At 35.4% G+C, this 20,251-nt stretch overlaps 1 protein-coding gene across 5 annotated transcripts in view; it reads right to left on the bottom strand.

The window, feature by feature from the left end:
* Window positions 1-896: 896 nt before the first annotated feature.
* The window catches only part of LOC142358615 (uncharacterized), a 143,397-nt gene continuing 124,042 nt past the window's right edge, over window positions 897-20,251 (bottom strand). For all 5 annotated transcript variants that reach the window (XM_075410064.1, XM_075410073.1, XM_075410090.1 and 2 more), the window contains 4 exons: window positions 12,525-12,827; window positions 3,291-3,505; window positions 2,815-2,911; window positions 897-2,302 (listed from right to left, as the gene is read on the bottom strand). In XM_075410064.1, the coding sequence (XP_075266179.1) occupies window positions 2,234-2,302; window positions 2,815-2,911; window positions 3,291-3,505; window positions 12,525-12,827 (684 nt within the window). In that variant the 3' untranslated portion in view covers window positions 897-2,233. The remainder of the gene's footprint in view (window positions 2,303-2,814; window positions 2,912-3,290; window positions 3,506-12,524; window positions 12,828-20,251) is intronic.

A 20,251-nucleotide genomic window follows, 5' to 3' on the forward strand; every position in this document is an offset into this window, starting at 1 on the left:
CTGCTCCCCTCTACCATTGTCTCGATGTATTTGACAAAAAAATCAGCAGACGCGACATCAAACCATTTTTACTCGCATCTGTCACCAATTTCAAACCCCTCTTAACTGCATTTTGCTCAATATCAACTGAATTGGCGAACTCTCACAAACAGCAAATATCTTAACTTCCCCGTGTGGAATCAGACACGCGTCTGCCAGCTCTCGACCAATCAGCTTCCTTGGTGCTATCCAGGGTGGCGTTTTGCAAATTGAAGTACTAGCGTTACGTAACGTTTTCAAGTAACTTTAAACTCGAAGAATTTTGGCTCCGTTGATAATGTGAAAAGATCTGATCTATGAACTGCATCGTATGTGACAATTTTCAGTATTATTTCGTGGCGGTTTTTCAGCCATTTTTTCTCTAATAAGTTCCCTACCGTTTAATGCTCGCGTTTGATCTTCACGATCTATAACTTCCTATCTTGGAGCTGTAACTTCCGAGTTTTTCGCAGCGTTTGCAACATTGCAGTTTGTCTAAACTGGCACAGACGCTCTGATAGTTGATACGGTTTCTCCATTTTTTCCGGAAATGCTGGCTGGATCTTATCTATAGCCAGAGCTTCACCTACGCAACTGCTGGTTTCAATTACTGACAGAAAAACCGTAGTTCTATGTTTCAGTGCAATTTTAATTTGTTCGATATCTACCGTCTGATGTATATCGTCTATTCACCCTAATCTTGTTTCACTTTGTTTTGGGTTTTTCTGTCTGATTCGACAGACACTCAATTTTAATGTACGTTGTGAAACATAGTCATGTTTTTAATCAGCGCTTCGATTGAATAAAATCTATCTGCTTCTGAGAAAATCGTTGTCTTATTCTCTGATAACACGATTTACAACGATCTGTCAAAAAGGTATTCAAAAAGAGTTGAATTAGGAAACTGAAGATAGACATTAGGGGCCAAAGTTCAATGCTAGTTAATTCACATATTCATTTTCAGCCACTTGCAGAGCATTGAACTCGGACAAAAGCGAGAATGAAATTGCATTATAAGCTTCCGAAATTGAAATAAGTTAAGATTCCAGCTGTCCAAATAGAAGGACCAATATTAAATTGAACCCTGATTAATTAAAACTACGAGTGATAATTTACCAACAATCCCATTCCACCACATCCACTTTAGAGGTGTGAGGCATGGCAGGTGTAAAACAATATTCATCTATTTTCATTTCACAGGATGATCCGTTCCTTTTTCGCTCAAATTTGCCGTAATTCACTCAAGACTACCGACTTGTCGTTAAAAGCCCGTAAAAACAGATGCCGGCGTTTTGTCTAGATATTTTTTGTAGTATGATAAGAGCTAAAATAACAGAAGATAGTTTTCTCTAACCCTGAATTACGCACGGTATAAAAATCAACCAATTACAGTTGCATGTTGAAGTATAAGGAACTGATCATGAATATTAGGTAATGCAAACAAGGCCAATTAATTTGAAACTCATCCAATTTCTTACTAAAAATAAGCCTCCATTACTCAAAACCAGTATTTCTCCAACAAAAAATAACGGTATGGCTAGATTTCATTAAGAATACAAGTTTATAATGGCTTTGTTAGCAAATGTCTCATTAAAAATTGGAAGAGCTATTTTACTAAATTTCCGTGTAAGGAAGCATTGTGTTTATTACTTGTACCGCAACTTAGTGGGAAGCATTGATCTAATTTCTGTAATTTAGCAACTGCAAAAATTGAACAAGTTTGTCAACATGAATTTGGGCTCATAAATACTACTATCTCTGAGGGGTTAGTTAGTATAAAGAGGACATATCAAACATGATAATATGGTTTAAGGCAATTCAAAGAAACTCAACATTATCAAACAAAAGGACGACATGGCATCATTATTATGACTACTATTTATCACTATCATGGTTAAGGTCAACAATAAATAAATCCAAAGACTAGACTTGAAAAAATTTAGTATAAAATATCATCAAAAATAGATTAAAAGGGATGAATTGTTTTGCAATCGATTCAATTTATTAAATTGATGAGGAGTCTCAGTTTATTTAATGTTTGCATTCTTCCTGTGCATACAATTGTTACATTAATATACGAGGATTAACTCGAGTTAATGTCATTGGGAGTCGTTACTCCCAGTTTGACTCATTAATGGAGGATATTCCTGACTTATTGAGGAGGAGTGAGCAGCTATTGGTATCGGGACAGGGGAGGGGAGGGCAGCAGGGCACATTACGAAGAAACTTCAGGCACTACACTGATCGAATTGTGTTTTCCTCCTTCTTCCTTGTCCACGCATTTCTGAAACAATTCTTCTTTGAAATAAAAAACAAACAAGACAAAATTCTCACAATTGTAATTGTGATGTTGGTCGACTTATTTGAATTTCACCAGAACAGCGAAAAAATACGGAAAATAGTAGATATTACTGCCTGGCGGGCATCCCAAAGAGACCTGTCTCGTCGAGTGGGAAGCAACAATTGAAAGAGTATCATTTTCTTCCGCATCAACTTATCTATTGTTGCATTGTAAAAATACTAAATCTCAAAATCACCTTCTGACTCTACAAAAATCAATCCAATGCCAGAGCACAAGACATTAATACGACGTTACAATTCGAATTATAATTATTGCGAAGTCTTATTTTGAAACAAACAAGAACTTTGAGAACTATATCTAAAGACTTGAATGATATAAAAAAAACACGCATCACTTCAACAGTCGCTAAAAATTTCCTCCGAGAGCAACCTAAAATTAAGAAATTGCCAATTTGACGGGTTGTGGATATGGTAACCGGAGACTGACTGACTGACCTGGCTCTCATCGACCTGCCACTCTCCATCTACGAAGAACTTGTAGATATAATCACCGGCTGCCAACTTTGCCGATCCCTTGAACACTCCATCCTCACTAAACAGACATTTCACAACATACAACTCACACATATTCAAGAACATAATCGTAGACGAAAGCATTCACTGCGGTCTTTTTATGACAAAAATCAATCCGCCTCTTAAAAAATCCGCCAGACGAAATTTACCGATACCTTCATCAACCCTTTGATATAGAACCAGCTGCCTTTTTGTTCATTAAATAGAATTATTTTCGCAGGGTTTAAGCCCACGGAAATTCGTGCAAAATCATGATGATTGAGATCTTTGAGACTGCAAAAAGCCTGGACCAATTGCCAACATTCAAGGCACAAACAAAACCAGTTCATTTAACATGTGATGGTCATAAAGTTACTGGTTAAAGTTAGTGAGTGGGTTGAAGTATAAATCCTTTCTACCTCTTGGCGAGTGTGAGCTCTTCCCAGTTGTTGAAGTCGCCCCTCACACTAACCGAGGCGGCCTCTCCTGTCCAGGTGAACTCGACCTCCTTCTCACTCTCTGGTTCCTTCTCACTCTCCTCTACTGCAGCAGGTGTAGCCTCTGCCGATTCCTCAGAATGGCCATTCACCTTCACAGGCTCAGGCTCGTCTGTTGCTGGTGCCGATTCAGTTACCTATACATTCATCTGACAATTGAAACAATTCGGAAGAGAGGAACGAAAAAATGACGATAATTTATAGCTGTAGAATGTGAACCATCATTTGCAGCTTGAGACTACAATACTGTTCGAACATTTTTAAAATAGTCCATAATTAAACATAAACCCACTAACGTCGGAAGAATTGCTCTCGAATGACAGGCGAGGCCTACATTTTTCTTTATGGGTGCAAAAACACCCATATTTTTTTGCTTACTTCGATTACTTTATCCTTATTTTTTTTCGCTTACTCAGCAACGATCTTCCAGCATATAAAATTGAACCTATCTCTACCATGAGAATGAAACAACATGACAAATAATGTTCGATATAAGAACAATAAGTTTTTAACTGATTCTTTTATTGCACAAGCCATTCCCATTTATAAGAGTCTGCCTTCTAATATTAGACGGAAAACAACATCGAAAGCTTCCTTAAAAAAGAACTGAAAGAATATTTTTGGAAAGAATTTTGAAGGACCCAAAAGTAACTGATATGAAAGATGACATTGAGAGCATTAGATTTTAATTTTTTTAAATCTTCATGATGTACATATAAAATTGTGAGAACATTTTATAATCGCAATTTTGGCCATTTTTTTTACTAATATAATTATAGTTAATGTTACATTTTAGTTAAGTAATTTAATGATTTTATAATTTTACATAATGTTATATTCTTAACTTTACATTGCCTCTTTTACCATTTGCTTTTTATTCTTATGTGTACCAGAGGAAATTAACAATGTTCTTCTTTTAAAACATCAGACGAAGGTAGGGTTCCCCGACTTCCTGAGTCCGATTCCTTCACCTCGACAGCGGCATTAACTACTCGGACATCAGGCCCTTGTCACCGTATCTCTAACAATCGGTTTTGTTTGAACAACAAACTTTATTTCAGAGTGAGAGCAATTGAAATCACTCAAAAATAAAGAAGAGCGTTAAAAAGTCAAAGATTATTAGAAAAGCGCAAAAACAGTCAAGCGAAAAAACCTGCATAAAAAGACACACACACGTTTACAATAATTGCTTCTCATCCTAGAGAAATTAAAACCTATACATACGCTTTCGTTTGATTGAGGTCAAGAGCGCTCTGACGCAAAAAAAACATGTCACGGTTTCCTGACAACCACTAAACGCATAAGAATTATAGTCGTAGATATTCCGGAATGCCTTTTCCCATAATTGAAAAACTCAGCCACCTATTAATACACGTGTCGATATCAATTGCAACCAAGTAAAGCACCCAATTAATGTTAACAAGCCAAGAAACCTCTCTGCTTTAAGAATGTGGCAGGAGAAAGTGCATCCATACAGAGGCTATGAAAAGCCCATTTGAGTTTACAGATCATAAGACTTGAGGGCGACAGATTCGAAAAGCAAAAAAAAAAACGCGTGATCCAAATGATGGCCAGAAATAAATAAGTAATAGAAGAAACATCTTTTAGGGAAGCCCTAACAACTGCATTCTCCGAGTGACTATTTATCTGGAGCTCCGCGACTTATTTACTAAAGCAATATTAAGATGAAAACATTGTTAGCTTAAGGTAAATTGTGCATATGATAAGCTTGACAAGCAGCTCTACTTGTTCAACGTATACTTGGCTAGAGAATTGAAGCCTCGAGGAACAAGAAAGGACGTGAGAACGGGTTATAAGAGATGCCCAAGTTCGAGAGCTTAAGACCAGTTGTAAATGTGTAGCACACTAGGCTCGCAAGTCAGAGATGCGTGTTCGAATCCAGTACTGGTCAATTTTCACAGTGGTTGAACCTTTTTAAACCCGCTAACAAACATGAACACATCAGACAACACTGTCGAGGCGAGTATATAGCGCGGAGAAAAAGGCTATCAAAGACCGATGCCTCCTTTACACAGAACCATCAAACTTTTCACCAGTGGTCAATCGTAGCTATGAAATTTAGTGAAAAAAACTTCACCGACTAACATCGGAAGATTGCTCTCGAACGACTAGTGAGAGCTCTAATCTGTTGCACCCTGCTTCAGTCCGGAGGATTAACTAAATTCATCAAGTGGGATTCCAATAAAGTAATTAGAGGTTATTATATAACACTAAAATTTTAGAGTGAAAAAACACCAATTTTTGAGCACTCTTCAATTGACTCTTAGTAGTGAACTGCCACCACTTGAGTTCAGCTGCTGACACTTGTTAATGAGAGGAACTTAGATCACGAAAACGTCAAGCGCGTAAAAGTCACTCAAAAAGTCAAAACAGTCAAGCGACCACTTACAAAAAGAACAAAACGTTTACAATAATTGCTTCACACATGGATCAAGAGCAACTAATAACCATAATACAACTGAAATGACACCTCTGAACGAGCGCAATTGCAATCACTAAAATATAAGAAAAAAATTTAAGAATCAAATTGATCAGAATATTGGTAGGACAAAAACTGCAAGACAGCTAATACGATCAAAATAATAGCTACACAACTCTTAGTTGGAGGCTACGCTGAAAAGTCAAATTCAGTGTAGTAAAAAATTCCAGTTTTATAAATCGCAAAGCATAAATTTCTTATTTTACGAAAAACACTCTTCAACTTTGGAAAACAATTGGACCTAGTGATTGAACCAAAAATCTAATCTAAAACGAACTTACAAAAAAGACCTTCGAGGGTTAAAAATAGAAATTTCAAATCATTTAACAATTTCAGACAAAGTTTTAGAGACAAAGACAAGTTTGAGACTAGTTGTAGAGACAAAAAAATAAACTCTTTAATCAACTTCTATGTGTCTCAAACAAGAATAAACTACTTAACATCGAAAACCGAAAATTGTATATTCATTAAACCTTACATTAATTCCTTCAGAAGTGAGGTGTGAGTTTTGGGCAGAAAAGGGGTCCACACCTATCAAATTTCAATTGCTCTCCACACCATAAGTTCTACTTCAACTTCGTAAACCGTTCACTTAAGAGCTTGCTAAGGCTCTAAGAGAGAGATGCACAGCCAACTAATGCGCTTGGGCTTTACCATTATAATCCATTGCTTTTGAAGAATAGTCAAATCACAAGCACTCGAACAAACAATCTAGAACAAAAACGGTCAAGCAAAAATTTGTACAAAAAAAGACACACACGGTCACGATTGCTTCAAAATTCGCCAATTTATCCCATTTTCGAAATTCTAAGACGGACAATTGTCCACAAAGACCAACGTGACCAAAATAATTGCTGCAAACGTTGTATCAACAATAAATAACTTTGACTCATTTGTTAATGAATACTAAAAAGAATTAAAACTGGCCACATTCCAGTGTTGGCAAAACCCAAAAAATATCTGGTCGAACACATGTTGACGCATTACCTTAAGAGATTGCTGCTCAGCAACCGATTCAGTAACAGTAACCACTTCTTCTCTCTTTACAGAAGACACGACATTTGAGCGATCTTCACATTTCTCAGACACTGCAGTAATTTCTTTGCCTTCTTCAACGAGCTTTTTCTCTTCAGTTATACTACTCCGTTTGGCAGCTGCAATACCTTGTTGCGACCTCCGATTTCTTGAATTGCGTTTCTTCACCTTTGCTCCGCTTTTGGGCTCGTTTTTCATTGTTTTCTCAGTCACTTCTACTTTCAGTGTACTCACTTCAGACTTCTTATCAGAACTGCTTTCCAAAACCTTCGAAATTTTGTCTTCAGAGACCTTAACTTCCTTCACTTTAATCAACTCTTTCGTTTCCTCCGATGTCTGTTTCGCAGTTTCACCCTGAGTCCCTTGTTCGTTAGTTCCTGCCGATTTTGAATCGTCTTGAGTTGACTCAACAAGCTGGTGATTGTCGACTACCGACAACTCCTCTTTTACTGCACTTTGATCTTTATCAACCTCACAAGCATCCAAACTTTCTTCCCGTTTCTCTTCAGAGACAGTTCCTGAGATTGCATCCATTTGTGACATGACAGCATCCTGGCTCTTTTCATTTGGGTCCCCAAAGTGACGTTCTTCAACCTTCAGCTCCTTGTCAACTCCATCTTTGTTCTCAACTTCCACCACTTTTCCATCTTTATCACAAATTGGTTCAGCAGACACCGATTCGCTTTGAACTACATCCCACTCTTCCGAGGGTTCCTCGACAAGTATTGTAATCGTTTCTTCTTCCTCTTCCAGGGCAATTGCGGCAATCTTTTCCACTTCGCCCAGGAGAAGCTTGTTCAGCTCATCATCTGTTAGAAGCTGCTCATTCTAAATCGACACTTGCATGTCAATCTTGCTTGCAAGCTGCTGAACTCCTGTGTCTCTCCTGTTAGTCTAAGGTCCATTCAAGCATCATCGTTAGTTTGTGCTCAGCACTTCATCGCAGGTTCCCATGTTATGTGTTGCCAGCCAATCAGTTTCAGATTCGAAAGCAGTTAGGTGAGCACGCCAGGAGCAGTGAATTAAGGCATTCGTTACTTCACACGTGGCAGATATTACAATTAATGGGCCATAGATCTACTTTTCTGTTGAGGCAAAATTCGGGAAAATGATGACGTGAGATGAGATTGGTGTTGAATTCTCAGAACACATGCTAAGCACTCTATCTAACCACTCTTAAACACTATTAAGTATTAATCTTACGAAAGTTAGGTCTCACACAAGCAATTCTATCATTGTAGAACTACTATAGATTTTGAGATGGCAAAAACGATCCTGATTTCCTCAGAGTGATGAGACTAACATAGCTGCTTATATTTAGTAATAACATTAGACGTCCAATCTAATATTCAATCTCGTTCCAATACACTTCTATTTTGAGTTAGTAATATATACATAACTTAAGTGCAGTTAGTTTCATCGTTTTTACTTAATCTGTTCAGTGATCCAGTTTCATTTTACATTTCAAAAGGTGGTCTGTCGCTTCTGAAAATTTTCAACGCAACAACCAATATTCCCCGAATAAACGAAAGTTTTCCTTTCTTCGTTGTTTTATCAGTGATTTTTTTGCCAGTTTTATAATTCTTTTTGTTGTCCTATTTGTTGGTCTCATTAACGATTGGTCTTTCCGATCTAAAATTAATCAGTTTTGCTTTTTAGCATCTCTGACGTCACGGATATTCTAGCAAGACAGGCTACGTTCGCCAATTACGTTCAACATCGAAGTTTCAATCTCTATTCAACAAGGAGGCTCGGTAATGTGCGATCGCAAATAAGGTTCCGACCCCGCTCATCCACAAGTTTGGCAAAATTGTCTAACAAATGACGAACAGATAGAAAAACCCAAAAATTCAAGTACTTCTCAAAAAAAATTGTGGATGAACGGAAAGATTCCAAAGATTCCAGCCTCCAAAGCAAACAACTCAGTCGCGTAAAAATGATGCATTAGATTGATGAGATATGCCAATATTAAGAAAGCGAGACAAGACGAACAGCAAAATCAAACGACAACAACAACAAACATTAATTACATAAAAAACTTTATGTCCGTATAAAAAACTTAATAACGATGTCAAAATAGCGTCAAATAAAACTGAAACTAAACATAATATCTTGTAACTCGATAGAAAAGACATGGGACCAGTCCATAATAAGGCTTGGTAACAATGAGACAATAAAGATCAAAAACAGTAAAGTTAAAAAATTTGCGTATTTTCTTAAAAACAATTACTTTCAAAGTAATGAGAACCAATAGAAAGAAACTAAGATATTCCATAGGTTTACGATTAACAATGCTTCTATGGGAGGGAATTAAAAACTGTAGGTAATCAATTTTTTATGAGGTTACAAAAAGAAGAACAAAGACAACCAACAAAAAAGTCAATTAAAACTTGCCAGAAAAACGCTTTTGAAGCCGTAAAGCCATACTTTGACCCACAAAATAGGTTCCATTGCACATTCATTGAACACCGATAATAAATTATGAGGACTCTCGTTGTTGAAATTAGGTAACAAGTCGACAAACAGAAAAAAGGAAAAATTAAGTAATACTTGTTTTTTTCGAAAAAAAATTATTTCCAAAGTCATGAAAGCCGTTAATTACAAAAGAAATTAAATATGATTGCTTTTTCTTTCAAAGGAAGCACAAGAGACTTGCATTTATCGAGAATATGTCTTATGTCTACAAAAAGAACGTCAAATATGACAAAAATTACTGTCGAAGCCAGTAGAGTCATAACGAATCATTTGAAATTAATCATAAAACCTAATTAACAAATCATTAGATTTTATGACACCTTCATTCCCTTTTGGCGCTTTCCCGTGACACCAATAATGTCATATTTGGCCTGTAATTAACTAGACTAGTTACAAACAGACAATAAAGGATCGAAATTGCGAAATTGCAAAGTGTTTTTTTATTTTGGAAAACAATTGTTTTCAAAGTCATGAAAGGCATCAGCTTTCTACTATCACCAGAACATTGGCTCATCTATTCTACCATTAAAAAGCAATGGATCTGGGTCATTGTACAGGAAATTTTAAACAACTAAGAAGACAAAGTAAAAACGACAGTTCAAACGACAGTTAAAAGAATTCAATTAAATTGTTCGAGAAAGTAGTGTCGAAGCAGTTAAAACCATAATCTTTATCTTCTGAGATTTTAATATGATCAATTTTGCTTAATTATGGAATGCCAATAATGTGATATCTGAACTGTCAATAACGTGATAATGTGACAAAAAAAGAAAACGTGAAAAATGAGCAATTACCTTAAAACAAAAAATGAAACTAGTAGTATCAAAGCCAGAAAACCATAACTTGAGGCGTAAAATCGCAAACGAGGTTCAATCCAAAATCAGTAGAAAGAAGAATTATTTCTTCTTTTCTGATATAAGCTACAAGTTGACGAAATTAAAAAAAAAACAGGCAAAATTTTATAAACCATTTTTATAAACCATTATTTATTAAGTCAAATACTTTCAAATTTCAAAACGACCAAATGCTTTCGAGAAAAAAACTAGAAGCATTAATTTGAAGCTAACTAGGAAGCGAATTGGACCTATCACTACTGAGCTTTGATTTGAAATGCTCTGTTTAATTAATATAAAAAAGATCGAATAATTTAGAATTATTTTTGGATATTACAATCCGAATTATTTTTGGATTTTAAGTCCACGATTGGTCTAAAACTTGCCCTGCTAATGTTGTTCGTCCATTAGGAACACTTATTTATTCCATTTTGATAGATATAGATATTTTGTTAGTTAAAAAATCAAAAACAAAGGCTGCGTTTTTGATAATCAACGAGTAAAGTTAGCAAAAAACATTAAAGTTTTAATTTCAGAGCTCTATCAACTGCAGTTGAAGTAAAAATAGCCCCCTTTTGAGTCTAAAGATTGTGTTAGTGGTGTATGGGTGTTTAATTCCTGCAAATTTAATCAAAGTGGACGAAAGAAAGTTATTTCGTGCTGTTTTTGATTAAAAAGTCTGAATTTTGAAATATTTAGCCAGAATTTTTCACCATAAAAAAGTGGACAATACTTTTTACATTTAAAAACAAAATAAACAACACGTTCTTACAAAAGATTGCGTTTGTTGTTTTTGGGGTGTGTACTTCCGGCAAATTTGATCAAAGTGGACTAAAGAGGCTTATTTCGGGCAATTTTTGATGAAAATAAAATTTAATAAAAACAGTATTTAGATAAAAAACATAGCCGGCAGATTGCCGGAATAGCTGCGAAATAGACTTGCGTGCCGTAAAATACAGATGGAAAAAGATACAGAAGTGAGTTGATAATAATTATCGCCGCCGCCTGTAAAATTTACAAGTTTATTTCAAAGGAGGTTGTTTTTGGGTGCAAAAAAAGTTTCCCTGTCGCGTCTCGAACCGGCGATCTCCGGATTAACAGCCAGTCGCCTTAACCACTCGGCTGTCGGACCATACAATCTGTTTTCTTACAATCAACTTTGTTTTAGGAACAGATTCTGTTTCTGAATAACCGCAATTTAGGTCACGCAGAAAGCGTGAAATCAAGCGCGAAAAAGCCATTTAAGCAGTGACGAGACAGAATGTTCTAGAACAAATGTAAAACGAAAATAAAGCGTCAGACGACGAAACAAAAAAAACCAAGAGCACCGCAATATAGCTACGCTCAGCTTACAGCTTCGCAGCTATAATAATATATATATATATATATATATATATATATATATATATATATTGTTTGTCTTTAAAAATAAAAACAACAACACTTCTTCATAAAGTTTTAACAGATTTTAGCGAAATTGACATAATTTTAGTCAAAATTCCGGAAAAAGTGAATAAAATCAACGGAATTCACTCTATTTTCTCAAAAGTTTAAACCTCAATAATTCCCTGTAAATACGAAAATAAAAAAATCTTTTTAATTCCATATTCTACGCTGGACGAGCTTTCTAATGATACCAGTCTCAACTCTGTACGATGGATATATGGATCGGCCAAAATTGACAACAAAAAAACCATTGGAGTATATAGTTCCTCCCCCCTCAAGAGGGGTCGGAACAATTATGAAGTTCTACTAAATTATGCGTTCAAGTTTTTGAGAAATAGAACTTCATCATTTGACGTCAGTCCGTTATTAGTCGCTCAGCAGAATGAGGAAAATTTTCAATCAAAAAGTTGGAAGTTTGAATACTGAGTTTTATTTTCCTCATTACTGTCAATCGGAGTGTCGTCCAACAAATTCAAAGCACGCATGCAAGATTTCGGTCACTCGAGCGTCGAGGGTGACAAAAAAGATCATATCGCAAACGAATGAGTGCTTGGTGTACTATTTATTAGCTAAGTTGTGGATCACACAGTTTCAGACAAAGCTATAGCTACACACTTCATTCGTTTTCTAACCAATTAGTTGCATTACTTAGAAAAAACGTGGAATGGTGCGATTGATTCAGCATATTTCCTCAAAACAACCAAACTAAAGCCCAAATAAATGCTATTTTGGCCTCCAGTTCTCTGGTGGTTTATATATTTTACGAGATTCAACAAAAAGAAATCTGCATGTGTATGAAATTGCGATAAGAAACCATTAGCCTGTGCCAACAAATTTATGCACATCACACGTTACACGTTTACATACCTCGGGTTCAGCAGGAGCTGCTTCCTCTTCCTTCTTCTCTGGCTCTTCCTCTTTTTTCTCCTCTACAGGTTCGGGTGCCTCAACGACAGGTGTGGTGGTGACCTCAGTGGTCGTCTCAGTGGTGGACTCCACCTCCTTGGGTTCGTCATTGATTTGTGTCTCGACTGTGGCTGACTTGGTGGTGGTTGTGGTGGTCGTGATTTCACCATTCGTCGTTGTCTCTTCTTCGCTAGTTGCAGTCGTGGTCACAGTTGAAGAACTCACTACTGTTGTTGATTTCACTACTGTTACTGAGCTAGTTTCCTACAGCAAACACAAGCAATCAATCGCTCATACACCAAATTTTTATCTGATGGAACAAAAGGGTGCTATAGGGGAACTTAAACCTCGTCGGCTTCTTGAGCCAAAAAAATGTTTGCTAATAAAGCCATCTATATTATTGAATATCCGATTCAAACGAAATAGTATATAAACATATATTTATCGTTCAGTACAGTTCAGTTGCTTACGAAAATACTTGAATAAAAACTTGTAGCAGAAAAAGAGCGTTTTCACCGAACCCGCGCTCCGAATAGCACTTAGGAAAAACTTGCGATTAAAAGCCTTTATTAGAAAGGATATTGCAACGATAACTCTGTCTTCATACAATATAGCACTTGGCACTAGCACCTACATAGCCGCCTCTAAAAAGATAGAAAAGGTATAAGCAAGCTAAGAAGACAGTTATCATACAACCCGAGTTCACTTAAGAAATTGACTGTATTGACAAGGCAGATAAGTGACCAAATATGGGATTATTGATACAAACAACGAAAACGCTATTCTTTTTCAATTTATGTGTTGTTGATTGTTCTTGATTCCTAATTTGACTTTCCAACTAAAAGTAAGTACTCAGTGACTTTCATTCGACTAGCAATTTGAATGCGAGGTTTTCAGAAAATTGAAATGAAAAGACAAGAACCAAAGAAAATGGGAACTCCTTGAGAGACAGGGGAGAAAGTGTCTTTTTACAAATCTCTATTCTGTTCATTGTTCATGATGCATCAAAGTTAGGTGTTCCTTTGGCTTCCAACATTAGGTGATCCTTTGACCTACAAAGGCCAAAAACTATCAGAACAATTTTGCTTTAATCAAAAAGAGAAAACGAAGAAAATATCTTTAGAAAAGAAAAATGTCTTTTTCTTAATTCGATAATCTGTCGATTGTTCTTGATGCTTAGAGACACCAAAAACGAAGTTTTGCATCTGCCTCCAGTTGAAAACACAAATTTTTGCAAACTCCGCTAATTTGATAGATTTTTTAAAGTCAAATACAGAGTTATTTCTTTAAGGAGCAAAGTATAACCAAAAACGTAACCACGAGGAAAGAACAAAAAAAATGTTATTTCATCAACTGCCTTGCCTTCAAAGATTTAAACTGATTTGATGTTTGCACTGTCAACCTTGTTTTGATACTGATGAGCATTCTGAATTGTCGTAAACTTTAGAGGTGTCATTTATATCTGTTCACATTAAAAAAAAATCAAATCTTGAGATTGCTTTTGAAAATTAATGAAACAAAAATCTTTTCTGAAATTACTGCGAAAAACTAGTCAAAACTAAAATGTCCCATTTGACTTGAAGTAAGCTGAATTGTTAACAAATGGGAAACTCCAGCCGGAAGAACAAAAATTCCGGAAGCGAAAAAAACTTATTGTTTTCAACTCCACTCCATTCTTCTCAACTAATATTTGCTTGAATTTAAAACCCAGTTTATACAAAAGTGATAGATTAATCAAATCTAAGATTGTACGATCGTGACATATTTACAAATACGTTTGTACTTCTTTGTCAACTAAGCACTGAAGAAAGATTTATACAAAATCAAATTGTATAAAGTTCAAAATTAATCGAATTTCGGACACGTCAATTAAAAATAACTTAACTTTTTGCCAGAACGATGAAACTTGACATAATCTGCACCTTTTTCTGGTTATTTCTTATTATTTCGGAGCAGTGTTTCGAAATGTGGATTTTGTGTCAACGTGATATTTCCATAGTGTGATCGCAAGATACCGTAGAGATTCTTGCCGAAATTCCCTTCTAATTTAATTTACCAAATTGGCATAAGAACTATTTCTATTGGCGCCGAACAAAACCGTTGGAAAAAAATTGATTTCAAAATTAGCGGCAGTACTCTTCAGCGCACCGTTCATTTTTGCGTTATCGGTTCATTTCTTTTTGGCTGCACTAAAGTAGTTAATGTAAAATTGCATAAATATACAAATACCCAAGAACAAGAAAAACAACAGTCTTGAAGAAAATCTTTTTGTTGATAATTAATTGGAGAAAAATTTCCTACACACGACAACACTCCAGTCTGGCATGCTTTGAAAAAAATTTAAAATGAAATTCTATTTGTAAGTTTCATTTAAAATTTTTGTTATTATTGAGTTCTAAACTAATCATTAACATCATGTCCAGTCACTTCTGCTATTTGTATCGTGTAACTTTGTAAACTATAGCAATTTGTTTTTGCAAAAACTGTCGGTGTTTATTCTAGCCAAACTTTTTCTGCAACGGATTGCTCTTGCTAAACTTCTACTTTCTGCAAAAAGCAGCACTGTAAAACAATTGACAACGTCTGTGATTTATACCGTTCTATCAAAATTAGAGTTCTGAGTCTTAATGTTTTCATATTGAAAAAAATCGTGAAATTTACATATCCTTATGGACACAGCTAAAAAACACTTCAATCATTATCCGGAAGATAAAAAGCAGAAATTTCTTTCAGAACAGAAGGAAAATAATTCAAAATAGGCAAATTAAAATAATTTAACCAAACGTGCCTAAAATGAGCTACGTGTCATAATTTATTTTGTCAAAAACAATTGATTTCATGAAATTTATTTTTAGCAGCAGACAGTACTAAAATTATGCAACATATGCTAAAAAGGGATTCATACAAATAAAAGCCAAACTTAACTGAAACTGACAAAAAACCTTGCACAAAACATGATAAAAATACACAATAAGGTCACAACTTTATTTCAAAAACTATAATTCGTTTATTTATTTTTGTAACTCGCCCAAATATATTGAACTAGTGTGCCTCCAAGAGCAACAAATAACAAGTTCTCACATTTTTTTAAAAACAAAAAAGTGGGAACCAAAATTAAACACCTGCTTAAATCAAATGGAAAAACTGGAGGTAATGCAAAAATGAGCAAGTTGCTAAGAAAAAGGCAAAATATTCGAAAAATATAAAATTCGATTAAATTGGCCGAAATTGGGACAAGAGCCAAACCTTTTTCTCAAGTTTTATAAAATGGCGAATTCTTGAACTTCCTCTTTTTAGTGAAAATCTACGGGTAAAGAGCCTGCTGAGAAAAGCTTGATAAGAGAAAGCTGAGAAAAGTCCGGGATGCCCTCGAAAATTTGTTCGAACCGAAAAGTGGGACCAGCATAAAGTGCTCCCATTTTTCTAAAATGTGAGAAAAAGGCACAATCACCAACTGGAACAAAATTCGTGCTCCGTACAGAATGTTTATAAATTCACAGAAAATATACACAAAATTAGAAACTATACGGTTAAAATGAAACTTAAAAAAGTTATAACACAAAAAATGGCCAAAAATTGTAAAACAAAGAATCAAATTGAGGCACATGTTAAACAATTCCTTTTGATTTGTTGGTTTGAAGTTTGGTTAAACAGTGGTTAAAATGGGTACCATTACTTCCGTGCAGTGATCTCCTATAGAGCCTAAACAATTGCATTAATCTTTATGACAGCAATTACATGATTCTACTTAATTTTATACATGCAGATTCTCATAGACGCAATGTATCAGATCGAGAAATATCGACTAAAATTTTCATGGTACGTTAAGTTCGCACATGGTGGCTCGTTTATCCAAGAAATCATTGGTCTTTGAAGAGAGTTGAAAGTCCTTCCATCAAAATTGACAAACAATTGAGTTAGAGCTCACATGTCAAGAGCCAACGTGTACAAATATTGGTACTATCCACAAATTATGCAAACAAATTTGTTGATTTAAAACCGACAATTTGTTACCTTAAACCCCGATACGCTACACAAAATCACACCCCTTCAGCGCAAACAATGGAAGTTACAACTTGAGTTAAGAAGCTCAAATCCTGTGATCTTTGGAACCCAGGACAGGAAAGAAGAGAACGCATGGCCAATGTCATTTTCTGTCATCAGTCCAATCGAGTTCAAAAGCGGGCACCGGATGGCCATTTAAACGTTAATTGAGGGGATACAAAACACTCAAGCGATACCCTAATTATACGCTAATCAATGCGGGCAACTGTTAAATGTTATCTGGTCAGGTTAAGTTGACACAAGAGGTCCAAACAATTGACGTAAAATTTGTTCACAATGAGCAGGAAATACTAAAACGAACGGTTAAGTTCTTGTCGATTGGTGGTGGGTATAGATTCGAGTTTGAAACAGTTAATAGAAAATAGTTTGAAACAGTTTTATTGGGGTCAGTGAAATTAGTGTCGTATATTTGAGGTATTTAATTGAGATCCGTTTCCTCCGTTGTATGTTATGGTACTATTTTGAAACTATTATGGAGCTAACGATGTAATAATTTAGTAAGATAACCCAAACAGTTCAGAGATAACCTCTGTTGTGACCCCAATGTTAGACTGAAAAGTGCTTGTTTAAATAGCTTGACCTATAGTCCCATAAATATCGTTAAGTGTTTTAACGACCACATACAATTTACTAAGACAGGCAAACGACATAATTTTTGATCAGAAGACAACTTCTAATCTACCATATATAGCTCCAAAACAACTTTGAAAATCAACTTGATTTAGGTAGCGCCGTTATTTTTGATTTTTTTTTCCCAAAAAGAATATAATTTCCACGTAAGCTGTACTAGTCTATCTCTCCAAAAAATTCAGTAAAGATACAATAATACTTGTTCTTTTCTGTTTTTTTTTTCAACTCTTGTGGTCTTTCATGAAATGGTTTTCGTAGACCAAAGTAAATTGTAAGTTATATGGAAATGCCTATAGCTATAAAGAGACATCGGAGGAAACACATCAACATCGGAATTCAAAGCACTATTTTGACTGAACGACTTACATACTGAACTATACTCACTTTTTCTCAATCTTTGATTCTAACTCATTTTTGCAACATTTAAGCACACCTAAGTAATACCTTAAACTGCAGCGAAATTTCCTCCGAGTCGAAGCTACATTGAATGGGGGAAGGCGGAATGGAATTTAGGTTTGAGGAAGCCTTCTGGCACGTCGCGGTTTGGAATTGCGATTGACATAAAGACAGAGTAGCACTAGCAGCAGAAACGATAGTGTCCGCGACGTGAGGAGAAAGTGTTTGTTGAGGTTGCAATTGAAGCTGCTGACCGTGATAATTTTGATTAACATTAGGATTACTGTTATTATTATTATTATTATTATTATTAGTTATGTTACAGAGCACAGCCGCTTCCATCAACACACTTTCTACCACTCGATTAGCGAACTGCTCGACTGTTTCGGTGTTAGGCTAAACAAATGCATTCATTCCAATTATCATTGAATGCATAAATTCATCAAAATTCCATTTTTCAGACACAAGAATTTCCTCGAAGTATGATTAAGGGAAGACGGATTTACATTCGACTCGATCCTATAATAAAATGCGAACTAAATTAATCTATAGATGTGACAAAAGGTTTGTCAGAAACAACAAAGCAAAATATTTAAAAATTACAATCTTGTGCTTAAACCAAAATGTTTCGTCGGAAATTAATTGAGTACTATAAAAAGCTTTCAAATCTAGCTATTTTTTGATGACAAACACACTCTCTTCAGAAGCTTTCACTTACATTAATCAAGACAATTTTCATTACTTTTGCTCTCAGAAATATTTTTTTAAATAAATTGACGAACGCCAGTCGCAGCAATCATAAAAGTCTTGAACATGACAAGAACCCTCCTTTTGATCAAAATTTTAATTAGAATTTTTGCTCTTTAATTTCAGCGTCACTCAAATGCGCACTTTCCGACATAAAGCTTCCTTACTTCTGACAGTATCAATACTTGCTAATGGAGAGTGCTATTCCATTCAAACCAGCAAGCATGCTAACGCGGCGCTTACAACTGAAATCGTCCCTACCATGGAGTATTCATTTGTAATAACACAGAGGAATATAGTGCAAAGCATTTGTAACTTGAGTAACACGCACTGCTCTTGCTATCTTTAAGTCTTATTGAAAGCCTTCAAGGTCTTATTTGCATAAATTGACTCTTTTGATAAAAGGAGCTATCTAATCTACAGTATAAGCCTTCTATTTTCAAGGCTGACTAATGACTAAAAGCCCTGATTTAGGGTAGATGATTGTGGCCCTCAAGAGGGAAATGGGCTAATTTGACACACGGCAGCTATATATTTGTGTAATGGATGTTTGAAAAAGAACATTTGGAGTATGTAGACTGACCTTTGTAGATGGAAAAATTGTAACAATTGAAAAAAAAACAATTGGACAACTGAAACTGGACTGACACAGGGGCACAAATTGAAGCCCGGGAAACAAACCCAATTTCTCTTACTACTACTACTACTACTACTACTACTACTACTACTACTACTACTACTACTACTACTACTACTACTACTACCTCTGAGTAGTCATTTTGGACCGTATCACACTTTTCGCGTGTTTCTTCAACAATAGTCAGGAAAAATTGTAAAAACGAGTTTGACACTAGAGGAATGAGATCTTTGGGACCAGTAGCGTGTTCAATGCAAATTGAAAAGTTTGTTCTTATTTACAATCAATTATATAATATAGTGAAACGCTTTCAACCTCTTTTTTCGATCACTATTGACAAGGTTAACTTCGCAATCCTTCCAACAATTTTTAAAAAGTAACAGCAAAAGAAAGGTGTTTCTTATTAATAGCTTAAATGTAAATAAGTTAAAGCTACCGGTTGAAAGAAAACGCACAAAAAACTTAGTGGAGTTGGGGTTAAACTACAGCAATAAAATGCTCAAAATGCGGAATTTCAGGTCAATTTTTGATTTTTTTAAGCTATCTATCTGCGAAGTCAGTTGTTATAGTCGCTTAATTAAATCAATATAGCCGGCAGATTGCCAGAATAACAGCGAAATAGACCGGTATAACGTGTAATTGAGATAAACAGAAACAGATCTGAATTGATAAAAATCAACGCCGCTCAAAAATCGATGTATATAAAAAACATTCCGCGATAAATTAATAATAAAGATTGTTAAAATTCATTCCGCAGAAGCCTTTTTTATTGGGGACCTTTATTACACACATGACTCCCTTTGACTCTAAATTAATTCAAATTAAACATTAGTTTTAAAGTGCAGAAGTCATTTTACTGAGTGAGGTAAGTCACGTATGATCAAAATTTAATCACGCAAACTAATCAAAATCTTTAGCTAGAGAGAGTGAGAAATGACGTCACGCGCGCAAATGCCGATAGTGAGAATAAGAAATCATTCACATAATTTGATTTTTCAGCTTTGCTGTGTGAACAATTTTAAAACGAAAAAAAAGCGTCAGACGATGAAAAAAAAGGAGCAGGACAAGTCCTGACGTACAATTCAAAGAATTTTTACTGACTAAACAAGAACTAGACCTAGAACGGACTATGATCGAATTGGGCAAACCGTTTCCAGAAAAAAATAGGTTAAAAAACATAGCCGGCAGATTACCGGAATAGCTGCGAAAGAAT

Source organism: Convolutriloba macropyga, chromosome 1 (assembly GCF_964194025.1).
Source record: "Convolutriloba macropyga chromosome 1, txConMacr16.3, whole genome shotgun sequence".
Taxonomy (NCBI): Eukaryota; Metazoa; Xenacoelomorpha; order Acoela; family Convolutidae; genus Convolutriloba; species Convolutriloba macropyga.